The sequence below is a fragment of the Nannobrachium achirus genome, assembly GCF_963921795.1.
Source record: "Nannobrachium achirus genome assembly, chromosome: 10".
In the NCBI taxonomy this organism is placed as follows: domain Eukaryota; kingdom Metazoa; phylum Chordata; class Actinopteri; order Myctophiformes; family Myctophidae; genus Nannobrachium; species Nannobrachium achirus.
The window spans coordinates 36,880,822-36,898,459 of NC_137819.1; the positions used below are offsets into that span (position 1 = coordinate 36,880,822).

The 17,638-nt window shown below is 46.0% G+C and overlaps 1 protein-coding gene across 5 annotated transcripts in view; it reads right to left on the minus strand.

Moving 5' to 3' along the window:
• The window catches only part of cica (capicua transcriptional repressor a), a 59,358-nt gene that overhangs the window by 3,021 nt on the left and 38,699 nt on the right, over window positions 1–17,638 (minus strand). Inside the window, exons 12-21 of one of the 5 annotated variants that reach the window (XM_080734859.1) lie at window positions 16,423–16,939; window positions 13,919–14,061; window positions 10,093–10,256; window positions 8,006–8,252; window positions 7,021–7,330; window positions 6,141–6,307; window positions 5,398–5,525; window positions 4,418–4,569; window positions 2,021–2,155; window positions 1–20 (exon numbers count right to left, since the gene is read on the minus strand). The exon at window positions 1–20 is cut by the window's left edge and continues 106 nt beyond it. In XM_080734859.1, coding sequence (XP_080590985.1) covers window positions 1–20; window positions 2,021–2,155; window positions 4,418–4,569; window positions 5,398–5,525; window positions 6,141–6,307; window positions 7,021–7,330; window positions 8,006–8,252; window positions 10,093–10,256; window positions 13,919–14,061; window positions 16,423–16,939 — 1,983 coding nt within the window. Of the gene's footprint in view, window positions 21–2,020; window positions 2,156–4,417; window positions 4,570–5,397; window positions 5,526–6,140; window positions 6,308–7,020; window positions 7,331–8,005; window positions 8,253–10,092; window positions 10,257–13,918; window positions 14,062–15,984; window positions 16,940–17,638 lie in introns of all 5 variants that reach the window. The other 4 variants (XM_080734860.1, XM_080734857.1, XM_080734858.1 and 1 more) reach the window with 4 other exon arrangements.

Sequence of the window (17,638 nt, forward strand, 5' to 3'; positions counted from 1 at the left end):
TACATCTTCTGATTCTGTACCTTGGGAAACAATGAGCTGCACTGTTAACACAACAACGGTCCATTTTACTGAAAAACCTTCAGGCGTCAACAGAATACGATGCCATTCAACTGTTCAGCAAGTGGAGAACCACAATTCTTTGGTCAAATATATAATTATTCAGGGACAGGGACAAAAGAATTATTCAAAAATGAGGATGATGTGGATAAAGAAAACACAAATGCATCTCTAGTGTGTGTGTGTGTGTGTGTGTGTGTGTGTGTGTGTGTGTGTGTGTGTGTGTGTGTGTGTGTGTGTGTGTGTGTGGGTGTCACACATGCAAAGCTCTGTAGGTCAACTCCTGTTGTTTTTAAACATGCAGGAATATAAATAAAGATGGCTTGACTTGACTACTGATGTTTTAACCAGATGAACCCTCTAGTGTCACTATTCCGGGCATGTCATAATAATATACAAATATTTGGTGAAAATAGGTGAACATTCGGTGAAAAGGTACAGATGCCCCTGGGGGACCCCGGTTAACAAAGTATATAGTGTGTGTGACCTCGTATATCTGCTATTTTTTTTTAACAGCTAAAGCAGTGGTTCTCAACCTGTGGGTTGGGACTCCCAGATGATTAACTTAATGTGCAACACTGTTTTCCAACTCAACAGTAAACAAACCAACATAAAGTTTAAGTGTATAGTAGGGTTGGACACGGTAACCGCCGTACCGCCGTACCGCGGTAAACCGAGGTCTACCGCGGTGTCAGTGTGCTTACCGCGGTAAAAAAAGACAAAAAAAAGTCTATTTTTTATTGGAAAACAAGCGAGTTTTAAAACAGGGGAGAAGCGAGGACCGCATGCGCTCCATGCCGCTCTGCTCTGGGCCGTGTACCACAGTTTGGAAGCCACATACGTCACTCTCACTCAGACACAGACAGTCACTCCTGCAGCTGCCTGCGTAGAGGAGTACAGAGCAGCGTAAACTTTCTTTGTAATCCACTCGACACAAGGATGTTAATACATACCTTGTGTTGTGGCATATCTTTTTTTATTCATACGGATTACTGGCGGAGCGCGGGCCGCGTGGACTAAAGCCGAAAATGAAACTATTTTACTTTTTCCATCGCGTCGCACGTTGTGCCCGTTCGGCGGCGCGTCGGAGATTTTATAACCTTTTCTGTCAAGTCTTGTAACTAAAACCTGTATATAGCAGCACTCAATCACTGCGATTTGAGAGTTGAGACGTGACGTGAGTTTACAGAATCACTGTACACGATCTGACTACCCTTCCTCTTCTGGTTTGTTCACACAGCTGTTTGTGTCTGAAAAGCCTACTAGCTAGCCTACGTTACTATGGTAACCCGACAGTGCAGATCTAAAAGCTCAGAACGCGTCGCGGATGCAATGTGTTGTGAGCTTGTAGATCTGCTCCTTTCAAAGCCATACCCGCTGTGCTGTACGGAGAAGTATAACTCGGGCGGTCAGGCTGTGTCGCCTCTCCACTGTGGAGAGGCGACTTTAGGGAAGATGATTGCAATATTTTGGCTTATCGCCGAACCTTAATTAATAGATACGGGGGTGCGGTAATTACCGCAGTACCGTCGGTAAATGGGAAGACGGTAATCGCGGTAACAAAATGTCGATACCGCCCCAGGCCTAGTGTATAGAGGGTATCTGAACATTTCTAAAGTGACAATTTAAGAGGCAAATATTAGAGGGCAGAAATTGTGAAAATAGCCGATCTCGCAACGCGAGGCATTATGAGCATGTAGATCTGCTATTTTCACAATAGAACCGTGTTATACAAAATGTAATTCCTCAACTCTTAGTGCTCATCAGGGTTGGGGGGTCCCCAGTTAAAATGTAATTATTTTGGGGGTTGCGGCCTGAAAAGGTTGAGAACCACAGAGCTAAAGCATAAAATAATGGTTAAAGTGGTTAAAATCTAGAGTGACACAGATTCGTGCCAGGTCTCAATGGGTTCAGGTGGTAAAGTAACATTGGCTGTGTGGACGCAGCAGAGTTTCCGTCATACCAGTTCTGTCGAAGGTGAAGATGTCTCCCTCACACTTGGCGGCGCTCTTGGGGGTGCTGGGCTCCGAGCTGCAGCTGGAGAGCCGACGGGTCTTCCTCCTGGGAGAGCTGGGTTCCTCCGCTGTGGGCTCCAGCTCTGGAGGGGGGGTGAATCACAATCAGCTTTATTGTCACTAGGGCTGTCACGATTATGACATTTTACATGACGATTATTGTCACTCAAATAACTGCGATTAACGATTTAATTGTGTATTTGTCGTTGATAATTACATTTCTGTTTGGCTTTTAGGCTTTGAAGTTTCACATGGCAGATATGACACATAACCTAAATATACAAAGAAATTTGACAACTTACTACTTAAAAAATAACATTGATTGTGGAAATAGCCGATCTACAAGCTCACAACGCGTCGCATCGCGATGCGTTGTGAGCTTGTAGATCTGCTATTTCCACTATTTCTGAAAATGTTTGTAAATGACGATTATGACCAAATATTTGCGATTATGTCAAATAATTGCGATTAGACGATTATGTAATAATTGTGACAGCCCTAATTGTCACATAACAGGTTTACAGAAGTAACGAAAAAAAAGTGGGTGAAATTCAAACTGACACTGGTAGAATCCGGAGGTGTGAGTGTGTGTGTGTGTGTGTGTGTGTGTGTGTGTGTGTGTGTGTGTGTGTGTGTGTGTGTGTGTGTGTGTGTGTGTGTGTGTGCACGTGTGTGCACGTGCGTGCGTGATTGAGGATACGAGAGGTACACATACAGGAAAGGGCCAGTGCAAAGACAGAGAGGGATAGCAGAGGGTGATGATTTGAGATAAAAGGTTGCTTTGAGGAAGGAACAGAAGGACGGGGCAAACAGAGGGTAGGAAAGAAACCAAGAAGGGGAACAAGGAGAGAGTGGCGGGGGGAAAGACAAAGTAGCAGTACAGTGGATCATGAGAAGGGACAAGTATACCGGGGTGTTCAATTACATAACATAATATCCACATTCTAATAATAAAGCATATTGGGTTTGATTTTGTAATGAAGTGTCTTGAGTCGCTGTTGAAAAGTGCAGATCGAGTTCATCACTACTGTGAGTTTTAGCTCACATGCAGGCATTTATCAGTTAATAAACAAATCAATTTAATAGAAACAACCAATTTTCGGGGGGAATAAAAAAATCGTGTACATAAAAACAACACAATGTGTTGTGAGCATGTAGATTGTCTATGTTGTCTATTTTTGTGCAACACTATTGTACGACTAAAATAGGGCTTAAGTGTTTAATCACACTAATCCATTCGGTAGTCGACTATAGAAATCATAATATTGTATTCATTGAAAACAAAATTCATCATCCCAAACAATTTGCTTCTCGATTATTAAATTAACCCTTTAAAACTGGGAAAGCGTCTGTCGTCTTAGATTTTAGCGTTGGCTATTCAAAAATAGCTCAAAAGCTTGTAGATTCGCTATTTTTGAGAACTACTGATTTTAGAAGGCATCTGTAGAATCAGCCTCAGGTCTTAAAGGAGTACTTCATCCAAAAAATAACTTAACACAGACACACACCCCATTGAGAATGAATGGAGAATTCTTAGTTTTTGTTGCATTACCAAGCCAATAATTTGAGGATAATAATAAAGACCCTCATGTATCTGGTAGGCGACACAAAGAGTCTCCTTTGTGTCTCCATAGGGAACCACTGCTGGTCATAAAATGATTGGCTTAGGAATGCGACAAAAACTGAAAAAGCCATGAATTGTAGGTAATTGATAGGAAATAAGTCATTTTGTTGGTGAACTATCCCTTTAATCAAACATTTTAAAAGGCTATCAGAATAACAAAGGCTAAAACAACAGTGGCAGCCCTATTCACAGGTGTGTGTGTGTGTGTGTGTGTGTGTGTGTGTGTGTGTGTGTGTGTGTGTGTGTGTGTGTGTGTGTGTGTGTGTGCAGGGGTGTCGCACCAAATTCTGGGCCCTGGGTACAATAATTCACTGTGTTATTTTGTGCTTTAACTATTGAAAAATAGCAGTGCGAGCTTGTAGATCTGTTTTTTTTAATCGTGAAAATGTGTGCAATTGTTTGAAGGTTTTTTGAAAATGTTTCTATGTCAGTGGTGCTCAAACCTTTTTATGTGAAGGACCTCCAAAAATGATATGTATTTGGCCACGGACAACCATCTCAAAATATTTTGTTCCAGGGACCCCCCAAAAGTTCGCTTAAAAAATACATATATTCAAAGATTCGCACACATTTCCAAGACTTTTCAAAAATAGCAGATCTACAAGCTTGCAGCGCGGCACTCGGTGCCGCATGCTGTGTGTGTGTGTGTGTGTGTGTGTGTGTGTGTGTGTGTGTGTGTGTGTGTGTGTGTGTGTGTGTGTGTGTGATGTTGGTCCCTCACCGGTGGAGTTGCGTCTCTTCCTGCGGTAGCTGCCCAGGATGGCCCGCGGCGAGGTGGCCAAACTCTGCAGCGTGGGGGAGGGGAGGACCTCCTCAGGTTTAAATTCTGGCAGCTCAGCAAAACGCTCCTCGAAGGACGCTCCCGACAGCACCCTAAGAACACAGTAAACACATGGTGATGATGATGATGATGAACTTGTGGAAATAAAATAAAAAAATAGATTATGAAACCTTATTTAATCACTTAATCACTTAAACCCTGTACTTCAATCACCAGGGGTCTGTACTTGACCTCCACCAATTTTCCCTCTACACCAATGGTTCGCAAACGTTTTAATTCCAAGGACCCCCTCAAAGAACCCTGAGGGTCCCCGGACCCTACATTTAGAACAAACGCTATACACACCAAATCTCTTCACAGAAACCAGACAATCCACAAGCTCACAACGCGAGTAGTTGTGAGCTTTTAAATCTTCTATTTCTTTGCCAAATGTTCGCTTATTTTCAAGTTTTGCCCATAATGACATAACCAGAACAGGGATGCTAGGGTTCATGTGGTTAAGCAAACCAAGTGGACAATGAACTCATTCTTATTTATAGCAGTGTGACCCAGGGCCAGTTGCTGCAGTTCATGTTCACACACTCAAACCCCAGAGCTTGTCTTGTACTGTTGGACACAGTTGGCTCCTGTACAACTCCAGCCATGCAGAGGATGCAGAGGGATCCAAAGCTTTACTCAAAGGCAGTGTAGGCACGTTTTGCTATGGATAGATTGGGGCCATTGCGATGGAGATTGTCCTGTTGTCCTGTCCAGTGCCAGTATGTACTTTTGAGTTCATATCCTTTAGGTACACTCTCAAAAACCCATCCACAACTCACTAACATCATGCCAAAATGTAATTCGCTGTTTTAACAGTAAAGTTTCTTTTGCTTCTACATAGTGTGCTTTTGTGGCATGTGCCAACTGTCCATCATGCTTACCTGTCCACAGAGTCAGGTGTCTTTTTGAGTGGCGGGGGGCGGAATTTTGTCTTCTTTGAGGAAGAGGTGGGCTCTCTGTCCGTGGGGGGAGGGGGGAGAGGGGGCCGAGGAGGGGAGCAGGGTTCAGCCTGATGGGAGGAGAGAGAAAATAGAGCTTAGTGCCAATGTCTCAGTCTCAGAAACAATCTGTGTGAATTTATGTGAACTAAACCATTGTTCTCCAGTTTTATACACATCAGTTCACGCCACAGACCCAAAGTCTACACTGTAAAATCCTCAGTGATAATTTGACATTTGTACACTGTCTTGCATGATCGCTAAGTGAGTAAAAGGTAAAAAGGGATTTTGTTGCGCGCCGGTGTCGAGCACCGGAAATAGATAATCTACAAGCTCTCTCAAAATGGTAAATGGTGCATTTATACAGTGCCTTTATCCAAGGCAATTTACAGAGATTGTGCATTACATTCACCCATTCACACACAAATTCATAAACCGATGGCGGAGGAAACCATGCAAGGCTCCAACCTGCTCACGGGGAGCAACTAGGGGTTCAGAGTCTTGCTCAGGAACCCTCTGGCTTTTATTGCCTGAAGGTAACCTACAATTCCAAGGGCTTGTCAGGGTGGGGGTCCCAGTTCATATATGTTTATTTTGGGGGTCACAGCCTAAAAAGGTTTGAGAACCCCTGGAATAGATGAATGAGTGTGTGAGTGACTGACAGGAAATTAATGAATGAACCCCACCTCTCTGCCGTTGCCCCCTGTGCTGTGGTCCTCAGTCCTCTTGGTTTCTCCTCTCTCCCTCTTCACCGCTCTGTCCGTCTCTCCGTACATCTCCCCCTGGCTGTCTCTGCCGTAGCCGTCGCTCAGGTTCTCCTCTTTGATGTGGCGAGCGATGTCCTCGTCTGTGTCTGCCAAGGAGATATATAAGCAAACACTGTGTATAGTTATATAGTTTAAAGCAGGAATTCAATTTGGAAATCCATGCCTCTGCTTTCCATATCCCCCTCTGGTCACTCAAGAGTTAACCTGGTGGTCAGACTGAATTAAAGGAAGAAAGGGAATATCCGCACTCGCTGCAGTAGTTTCTTGTTTTGTATTTTTATTTCTTTAAAGCACAACAGCAGTCTCACCAGTGTAGAAGATGGTCAGACGGACCGGTTTGGGCCTGTGGCCTTTCTCAGCGTCAGTCAAAACGCGTGCTTTAAAGAAATAAAAATACAAAACAAGAAACTACTGCAGAGAGTGCGGATATTCCCTTTCTTCCTGATATTTACCTGAATCTGCACCCAGTAAACAAAAATACTTTTCTACTCTCGCAGAGAGCGCGTCATCTCCAGGCGGTTTTGTACCGACTAGGAGTTTTTTGTCCAGACTGAATTAAATACATGCATTATCTTTTCTGATATGTTTGATATGTATGTTTGATAACGTCACAGTTTAATAATAGATTTTAAAGAAAATGTTTTGATGCGATGCATTGTGAGCTTGCAGATTTGCCATTTGTCATACAACAAAATATATATGGCTTCCAGGGACTGCCAATCATTGTGACCGTAGGTCGCAGCTTAGTATACGAACGGTCACAGCTAGGACTTTTCTCCTCCAGTCCAGTTGTTTTTACCTGTGGTGGTGGCGCTACTCCTGGAGTTAGCCCAGCTGTGATGACCTCCGAACTCCGTCTGAGAATCCGCCTGGCTCTCCACCTTCACCTCCACCTTCACCTTGTGCTCCAGCAGCTCCCCCCGTGGCGGGCTGGCCTGGTCCGTGGCGGTGGCGGTCACCGCTCCCTGAATGCCCGCGGCCAGCGGGGACGAGGGGCTCGCCGTGCCGTGGGCGGCCGTCGCCGCGGCCGGCGGCATGGTCGTTGTCACGGGGACCATCCCCGCTGCCATGGCGACCGTTGGTCCGGCGGGGTAGACAGCGGTTAGCACCTGGTCCACAAGCAACGGAGGGACGCGTTGTCAAGAGGACCTTTTTAATAGAACAAGGGTTCCCAAACTTTTCAGGCTGCAATCCCCCCCCCCCCCCCCCCCCCCCCCCCAATCATATTTGAACTGGGGACCCCACACCCCCTGACTAGCACGTGGAATTGTAGGCCTTACATTTAGTTTGACCCGGTTCCACGTTGTAAGCTTGTAGATTGTCTATTTTCACAATGTTTGCCTCTTGCAAAATATTTGACAATTTGGACAATTTGGTATTAAAAATGACTTAAACGTCATTACATTGTAACTTTACAAATGTGTTAGTACCCTGTATACACTAGTATGCTGGTTTGTTTACTGTTGAGTGAGGAAACAATGTTGCATATTAAACTAATCATCTGGGGACCGCACAATATCATTTGGAGACCCCCCTGGGGGGGATCAGTGTCACAGACCATAGGTGTAATACAGACCTCAACCTTTTTATCTTTACTGAATTTCCCCCTTGGGATAATAAAGGTATCTATCTACCGGTATCTATCTATCTATCTATCTATCTATCTATCTATCTATCTATCTTCAAGGACCCCAAGTTCGTTATGCATTTGGCCAGTGGTTCTCATATCAAACGTTTTCATATCAACAACAATGACTCACACATTTATATGTCCACGTGTTTACCTGGCGACCGGCAGTTGCCGAGGCCTGTGAGGGTGTCTGTGATTGACAGCTGAAGGGCGGGACTGGAGCAAGTAGTGGTTGTTGACCGGCGGCTACGATTGGCTGAACTAGCGTTTGTCCCACCGGGGCGATGGCTGTGAAGCCAAGGGTTGCCAAGGGTGACGGGAGGTAGGTGGGGCCTGGAGGGGGAGGGGCTTCTTGGACCGTTGCTGTGCCGACCCCTGGGCTGGACTGGACATAGGTGATTCTGAACAACAGAATAATCCATCAATCAATCAATCAATCAATCAATCAATCTGTCATAGATATCAATCTATTTCTGTGCTTGGTGTTTCTGTTCATTTTAAACGCAAGTACTGCAAATCTGGTATTTAGGAAGTCTTTTGAACTCAGTTAAAACAAACACATGGTACTGGATAGGCACACACCTGGTAGCCTTTGGAACAAACGATTTGGGAGCCATGATGTGACCCATAGGTCAGGAGCCTACTAGCTTGAGCTTGATATACAGTACACGTACACCCCCTTGACATGACGTTAGTATGTAGCAGGGACATAAAGTAACCCCCAATCTAACTATCATCCAGTTATAAACCTCAGCTCAGGATTAACCGTTTACCATTTTATTGCAATGATATTGCATCAGTTTGGCGGCCTGACTGCTCCTGTGATACAGTATAACAGATTATCTGTGCAAAGTATGACACAGAATCTGAGATCACAAGACCCCCCGGAGCAGAGCATAAAAATAAATACAGTTACTACATGAACATAACATTGAACCTTTCAATTGCATGAATTAAGATAGCACATATCGTAGATTAGAACAATCCATAGAATCACAGTACAATCACAGAAAGAGCCATTAACATAAGAACTAGATGCAGGAGGCCAGGGAGGTGGACGGAATTTGAACTCTGACAGCTGTACTTCAAGTTGTGACAGCTATGCATGTAGAATGAACAGAGGATAGAGGAGTGCTTAAAATGAACCGCCTGAGTTGCACTGTGGGTATGAGGCCGTGTTTGAGTTAGCTTGTAGCAAATGAGACTGAAGTGAGGTTGTCGTGAAGTTGTACTATTTAGCTACGCTGGATTTCTGATTGGGTGAATCAAAATACCTAGTCTTTGGCAAGTTGTGAGATGACAGAACAATGTGCTCATCATGTGACTTGTACATAAACGTCCCTTCACCACATGAACCCTAGTTCCCCAATTCTGGGCATGTCAAAATAGGTGAAAATTAGGTGCAAATAGGAGAATATTCTGGGGAGAATAGCCCATCTACAAGCTCACGACACATGGCCCAGAGGGCGGGTGAGGGCTGTTTCTGCCTTGGGTTATGATAGAACGTGACACAGAAAAAATGAATTTCACCCACACGTTTCACCTGTGATGTGACAATAAATTCTGATTCTGAAGCATTGACCCCTGGGGGACGAAGTGTGTTGTGTTTAAACTGAAGGTTCGGCGAGTTATCTACCGGTGTAGCCGAAACTCAGATCAATTGCGTTTATGAGCCTCTTTGTGTTTCCGCGTCCCCATGGCATACAGACCAGTGCTCCAGGTGAACTGGTCAGTAACAGCCAGGGGCGTCACACCAAATTATGGGCCCTGGGTACAAGGATTCACTGCGGGCCCCCCATGAATGTTAACCATTGAAAAATAGCCGATATACAAGCTCACAACGCGGCACCGAGTGCCGCGCTGCGAGCTTGTATATCTGCTATTTTTGAAAAATCGTGAAAATGTGTGCAAGAAACCTATGTCAAGGACCCCCAAGATGATATGTATTTGGCCACGGACCCCGATCTCAAAATATTTAGTTCCAGGGACCCCCCAGAAGCAAAGTTTTAGTTAGAAATTTTCTCTTAAAAAATACATATATTCAAAGATTTTCACACATTTTCACAACTTTTCAAAAATAGCAGATCTACAAGCTCGCAGCGCAGCACTCGGTGCCGCGCTGTGAGCTTGTATATCTGCTATTTTTCAATAGATAAAGTTATTAGGGCCCCCTCCACCTTGGGCCCCAGTAACTCAGTCCCACTTTCCTACACCTTGTGACGCCCCTGGTAACAGCTGTACCTGGTGGGTGGCGACGAGAGCAGAACTGTCTGAGGGGCCGTCGTTCCGGGGGTCATCACCGTGGCCATGGAAACAGGGAAGGGGTTCCCAGGGTGCACTGCAGCGGCGGCAGCGGGGTGGACGCTGGTCTGGACCACGGGCATCGGGGCGATCTGGATGATCTGCTGTGGGCAGGGACGTGCAGAGAATTTTAAGAGAGGCAGCGGCTGAAATGTCTAAAAGGGCCTTTTGGTGGAAATATCAAAAAATACCAGACCTCCAAGCTCACAATGCGACGCGTTGTGAGCTTGGAGGTCGGCTATTTTCGATGCGTGATACCACACTAAACTAAGCATAATCAAGTCAATACTGGAGGTGTGGCGTAATGGTATGGATTTCTACTCAGAGAGGACAATTCTTTCAACATAAGATGATGTTCAGGAGAGTTTGAAAAAGGCACTTCTCTTGAATGCTGCCTTCAGGTATGGCATGGAACAAGTAGCCTGGCGGGGCCCGACGTCATACTGCGTTCACTCACTCATTCCTTCCACAGTAACGTCTGGCCTTCGGCCTATTGGCAGCTTGAAAAGTGGGCGGGAGTACTTGCCTTGACAGACAGACTCCTCTAACCAATCAGCGTAGCATAACATCTCTCAGCCAGTCGGAAGAACGTCAAACAAACACGTCTTTTCGGCCGATAAACTCCACTAGCGAATCCCCCGTGTTCCTTTTTAATTGTTGTAATTGATTCCAACTCTGAAATAACTGCACTTATAGCTTGTTTTATGGTTAGAGCGTTAACTGTTGCATCGCGAGGGCAGCCATTGTTGTTTTGAAAATGCTGCAGGCTGCAGCATGCATCTACGTCACCGTCTACACATGGACCAATCAGGGAAATCTTTTCCCTTGTTGTCAGGAAAGACAGCTACGTTTGTTGTGCGGAAGCAGTCACTGATTGGCTCCGATCAGAAAATAATCATAATACTCGCTGCCAATACCTGGAAGTCCAGACGTTATACTGTGGAAGGAATGAGTGAGTGAACGCAGTATGACGTCGGGCCCTGCCAGGCTATGGAACAAGGGCATTTGCATTTCTTTCAACATGGTAAAAACTGCATTCATGGTCTGGAGAGGGCACTTTTTACAGACAGAGGATAAAAGGACAGGGGTTCAAGCCCTTTGATGTCTATGTGTGCACATGCCTGCTGCTGTGGGGATGAAGCGAACACACACATGCACACACAAACGCACGCACGTGCACACACACAAGCACGCGCGCACACACACACACACACACACACACACACACACACACACACACACACACACACACACACACACACACACACCTACACACACACACACACACACATACACATACACACACACACACACACACACACATCAGATCAGATCTTTAGTCTAACCAACAGGTTGAATAAAAAAAAAACACATGGAGACTGATGTTTGTAAATCAGACTTGATTTTGAACCACATTCTGGAGCCTTGTTCAGACTGCATAAAACCAAGGTGACTCCAATCTCGATAGGAAATGAGGCAATGAGTAAATGATTTAGGTTGAACGGCCTTAGAGTCAAAAAAAAAAAAAAGACGAACGAACAATGAAGCCTGTCATTATTACGCAAATTGGAGTTAAGGCGTTCAATGCTTCAAGTTAATGTTGTATACATTTACTTTTCATTGCTGCTAGTTATAGACAGCTTTGCTTTCTATTGTTGGCTGATCTGATCACTGCTTGAATATATACAAATAAAACCTTCCAACATAAAATATATATTATGTGGTCATATCTATGTGTTATTTTGGTGCATTCAAGTGGTCCAAGTACAGTTGCAACTCAGGTCCTTCTCACTAAGAATAAGTGCTTAAAGTCTTTTTGTTCCTGACTTTTCTTGCCTTTATTGAAGATTAAGAAACAGGGAGAGAGAGTTGGGGAGTGACACACACCAAAGTCCGCCAGTGGGGGAATCAAACCAGGATGTTCTTTAACTTGGTTCTCAGCACCCCAACCTGATACCATACATGTATGGTATATGTATGGTATTAACTGTTGCATCCCTGATCAGCCTCACAACAAATATAACGCTGATGTTGAAAATCACGATCAGCTATTTTCGAGGTGTATGAAATAGGGCTTAAGTGGTCAGTACAGTGGGCTGTTGCTGTCTGTGTAGCTGCAGCTACCTTGTTTAAGTGGTCAGTACAGTGGGCTGTTGCTGTCTGTGTAGCTGTAGCTACCTTGTTTAAGTGGTCAGTACAGTGGGCTGTTTTTATCTGTGTAGCTGTAGGTACCTTGTTTAAGTGGTCAGTACAGTGGGCTGTTGCTATCTGTGTAGCTGTAAGTACCTTGTTTAAGTGGTCAGTACAGTGGGCTGTTGCTATCTGTGTAGCTGTAGGTACCTTGTTTAAGTGGTCAGTACAGTGGGCTGTTGCTGTCTGTGTAGCTGTAGGTACCTTGTTTAAGTGGTCAGTACAGTGGGCTGTTGCTGTCTGTGTAGCTGTAGGTACCTTGTTTAAGTGGTCAGTACAGTGGGCTGTTGCTGTCTGTGTAGCTGTAGGTACCTTGTTTAAGTGGTCAGTACAGTGGGCTGTTGCTGTCTGTGTAGCTGCAGCTACCTTGTTTAAGTGGTCAGTACAGTGGGCTGTTGCTGTCTGTGTAGCTGTAGGTACCTTGTTTAAGTGGTCAGTACAGTGGGCTGTTGCTGTCTGTGTAGCTGTAGGTACCTTGTTTAAGTGGTCAGTACAGTGGGCTGTTGCTGTCTGTGTAGCTGTAGGTACCTTGTTTAAGTGGTCAGTACAGTGGGCTGTTGCTGTCTGTGTAGCTGTAGGTACCTTGTTTAAGTGGTCAGTACAGTGGGCTGTTGCTGTCTGTGTAGCTGCAGCTACCTTGTTTAAGTGGTCAGTACAGTGGGCTGTTGCTGTCTGTGTAGCTGTAGGTACCTTGTTTAAGTGGTCAGTACAGTGGGCTGTTGCTGTCTGTGTAGCTGTAGCTACCTTGTTTAAGTGGTCAGTACAGTGGGCTGTTGCTATCTGTGTAGCTGTAGGTACCTTGTTTAAGTGGTCAGTACAGTGGGCTGTTGCTATCTGTGTAGCTGTAAGTACCTTGTTTAAGTGGTCAGTACAGTGGGCTGTTGCTGTCTGTGTAGCTGTAGGTACCTTGTTTAAGTGGTCAGTACAGTGGGCTGTTGCTGTCTGTGTAGTTGTAGGTACCTTGTTTAAGTGGTCAGTACAGTGGGCTGTTGCTGTCTGTGTAGCTGTAGGTACCTTGTTTAAGTGGTCAGTACAGTGGGCTGTTGCTGTCTGTGTAGCTGTAGGTACCTTGTTTAAGTGGTCAGTACAGTGGGCTGTTGCTGTCTGTGTAGCTGCAGCTACCTTGTTTAAGTGGTCAGTACAGTGGGCTGTTGCTGTCTGTGTAGTTGTAGGTACCTTGTTTAAGTGGTCAGTACAGTGGGCAGTTGCTGTCTGTGTAGTCTCGCGTAGCCAGAAAACTATTCCACAATCTCTGAATGCTATATAGAGTCTGGAACAGCAGCTCCCGAACGGCGAGTAATGGAAACGGGCATTACCGTTCAAGAAAATATATTTTAAAATGTCATTTCTGCTAAGCAGCAAGCTAAACATGCTTATATGATTTTTATTTATATAATGATAAATATGTGCGATGTGAGACTGAAACGGAAGTGACGAGGGGGCTTCACTTCCCCTTCATCTCGCACTCATCATTTCTATTCCGGTTTGCCAGACTGTATATGCCGGGAGCATTTGACCAAATCGCGGAGGCAACAGTCTGGCCACGCGAGACTACTGTCTGTGTAGCTGTAGGTACCTTGTTTCCTGCCGGTGCGCCATTCTGCACAGGAAGAGGAGGAGCCACCAGGGAGATAGAAGGATGAGGAGGAGTGGATCCCGTCCTGACTGTTGCCATGGGAACCAACATCTTGCTCTGCAAGACCGGTGACTGGGTTTGGACTGACGGATGAGAAGCAGAGAGAGAGAGGGAGAGGGAGAGAGAGAGAGAGAGAGAGAGAGAGAGAGAGAGAGAGAGAGAGAGAGAGAGAGAGAGAGAGAGAATGCAAGAGGAAGAGACAGATGAAGAGAAATAGAGAGAGGGTAAGAGTTCAATATTGGGAGAGAGAGACAGAGACAGACACAAAGAAAGAGAAAGAAATTGATCAGTCAGTGAAACGAACCCAATAAAACTGAGAAAGCAACAAATACATACCGGTATCATTTGGGAGGGTCCTTGACATGACAAAGTTTGAGTACCACTGACATAGCAACATAAGTTCTCCAGAAAACTGTTTTATTTAGACGGCATATGTATGCCTCAGGATCAGCCTCAGGTCTTAATGGGTTAAAATAATGGCATCATGGAGGAGAGACAAAGAGGGGTTAATGGTATTGATTCAAAGCAGGAATTTCAGGTGGATTAGGGGACTACTTTGTGTTGCTTGTGATTCTGATATAAATAGAAGGTGATTAAGGCAGGTGGGTGGGTGGCGTAGCAGGCAGGCGCGCGGCGAGAGGAACCACACTCATGTTTAACAGCACTTCTCCCGTCAATCGTCTACCTCTACATGAGCCAATCAAATCTGTTTCCTGTGTTTTGCCACTTTTTAGAGGTGCATAAGAAGGTATAGGCAGGAAAAGCTAGCCTCGTAAACCAGATTCCTCCTGCAATTCTGAAGCAAACAGTACTGTAGCTGCAGGAGGAGGCGGTTTAAGGAAAAGCAGCCATGGAGATGGGAAATATGTCTGATATTTTATTGTGTTGTTCGTGTCTATAAGCAGACTATAAATAGCAATTATTCAGGTGACTTCCCTGACATGCTCTGGATTTAATTACAGCTAAGCTTTTATTATTACCCATATAAAAAAATCATGACGTTTCCTACACCACTATTAATCAGAATTTGTTCTTAAAATCTCAGCCACACAAATGAGTAATGTGTTCTCATTTCTTTCTGCAGGGGTTCATATCACTTCTAAAGTCTTCTGTCATGGGAATAAACCAAAATGAAAACTGACCTCAAATATTTCACATTTTCATTTTATGCAACCAGAGGGGAGTATAATAGTAGGCTTTATATATAGCACAGCTAAGGTGAACAATGCAAACCTTTCCAGGCAATAAAAACAATACTCCATCTCCTCCAGTATGTGTCTAGTACTGTCTACAGGCTAGAGGAGTAAGCAAGGCCCCTCAGAAGATGAATGTGTTGTTGTCTTTATTGGGAAGTCCGAGTCAACAGTATCTATCAGTGTCAATCGCCTTAGAGCTGCTGATTAAAGAGCCAAAGCCAGAACAGGTTTACTGTGACTGCTGTATAATGACATGCTGTTTTGTTGTTGTTGCTTTGGAGGGAGGCTATCCTTCAGACAATTCAAAGTGATTTTGAGAGTTTTAGCAATCTCACTGCATCCCCGTTAGACTTGGGTAGATCAACAAGTGGGAACACTGATTTGTTGCTTATGGCTCTGCTGTAAATAAATCGACAATGAGTAAGCCACTACTGGGTTAAAAGAACTACCCATTCATGTCAAAAGCATCCCTCCCGTCCCCTCAATCACGGACTGTACCTGCCCTCATCAATCATTTGGTTCTTTCTCGGTAGATCGTCTCAATCTCTGCATTTGCATTGATTTGTCTTTTTCAATCAATACACTTGTTCTCAATGTCGGGCCCTCTTGGACCACCAGCATGGTCCAAATTGTCCCTTTAACTCTGAAAGGGTACAAGTGTTGGTTCCATTTGTACCCTCTCAAAGTTAAATTAACACAGTAGATTGGGGTCACATAGACGGCTCCAATTGTACATTCTCACAGTTACAGACCCGTACCCATTTGGTCGTTGAGAAACAGTGGGCTAACAATCAGTGCTCTCCATCTCACCTCTGGTTCCGTTGCTGACCGAAGCATATCTGACCCCTACTCCCACCCCTGCGTACATGCCATTGGACAGGGAGGTGTTGGTGATGGGCGGGGTGGTGGTGGGCAGGGCGAGGATGCCGGCCGACGGCTGCTGCGTCAGCTGGGGGGAGGCGGCCCCATCGGTGGGCAGGATGTACTGGACCTGCGCCAGCGGCTTGGGGCCAGCAGGGGGCGTGAGAGAGGCACCGGCGGGGAGGAGCTGGGGCTGAAGCAGGGGCACGGGGAGGGAGGCGGCGGGAGGCTGGGGCTGCTGCTGCGGCTGGGGGACCAGGAGCTGCACCGGTTGGGCGGCCCCGGGGAAGGCGCCGCCCAAAAAAAGGCCGGTGACCAATCCGCCGCCGCCGCAGCCGCTCACACTGACAGGGCCGGGGGAGGGGCATGATGAAGATAGGTACCCACCCCCTGCGGCGATCGGCAGCTGCTGAGGCCCGACTCCTCCTCCTCCGATCAGGAGAGCGGCCTTCTTGTCGGCGGCGAGGGCCCCGCCCAGTGAGATGGCTCCTTCCGTGGGCTTGCTGGAGAAGGGGATGGGAGCGCTGGTGACGGGCCGAGCCACGCTGGTCACCACGGCGGGGGCCATGCGGACGGCGCCCAGCACCTGCGTCACACCACAGAGCTGGCTGAAAGAGGACAGAGGGTGGACGTCAGGCATCAGGCCCGGGATGGACTGAGAGAGAACCTGCCCTCCTCCTCCACCACCTCCTTCTCCTGATGCTACCGCTCCTCCGCCTCCTCTCCCCTCCTCTCCTCCGTCTGGCCCGCCTCTCTTCCTCTTCCTCTCAGAGCTGTCTCCTCCTCCTCGCCCTGCACCTCCTCCTCCTCCCCCCGAACTCCCTTTACTGGAGGAGGAGTCAGAGTGGGCCATGGTGGGAGAGGAGGAGGAGAGCGAGGAGCGAGACACCGGCTGGAAGCCATGCTGGGGAGAAGAAAGAGGGGAATGTGTTAATGCTAATGGACGGGTTTCCCAAAGCGATTTTAGCCCATCGTAGCTCATGCATGGTCGTAGAGACCAAGCCCCGACCATCATGTTCCCGGGTTTACATGGGTTCGGGCAGAGCGACTTATTTAGCCCCCTACAACTACACCATCATTCAAATTTCACAAACAAAGTACTTAATAAAGTCTCACACCTGCCTAAATACGGTACAGCATTCTATAATTACCTGTATCGTCTGTGTTCTTTAATAAGAAGCCTTTTTATCCGTTTGCTGTCTGTTTATCTCAATGGGGTTGGTGCGTATGGGGAACGCCAGGAAATACATGGGAAAACAGAAAGCGATCGGATAAAAAGGCTTCTTATTAAAGAACACGGAGGATACGGGTAATTATAGAATGCCGTACCGTATTTAGACAGGAGTGTGACTGTATTAAGCACTGAATGTTGGTGTAGTTGTAGGGGGCTAATTAAGTCACTCTGCCCCAGCCCATGTAAACACGGGAACATGACGGTCGGGGCTTGGTCTCTACGACCATGCGTGAGCTACGATGGGCTAAAATCGCTTTGGGAAACCTGACCAATGTTCCATTTTGCTATTGCCTGGACAAAAAACACGTTTGTGATTTCTCAGAACAATTTGAGATTTAACAATTCTTTACATGAAGATTCTATTCTGTT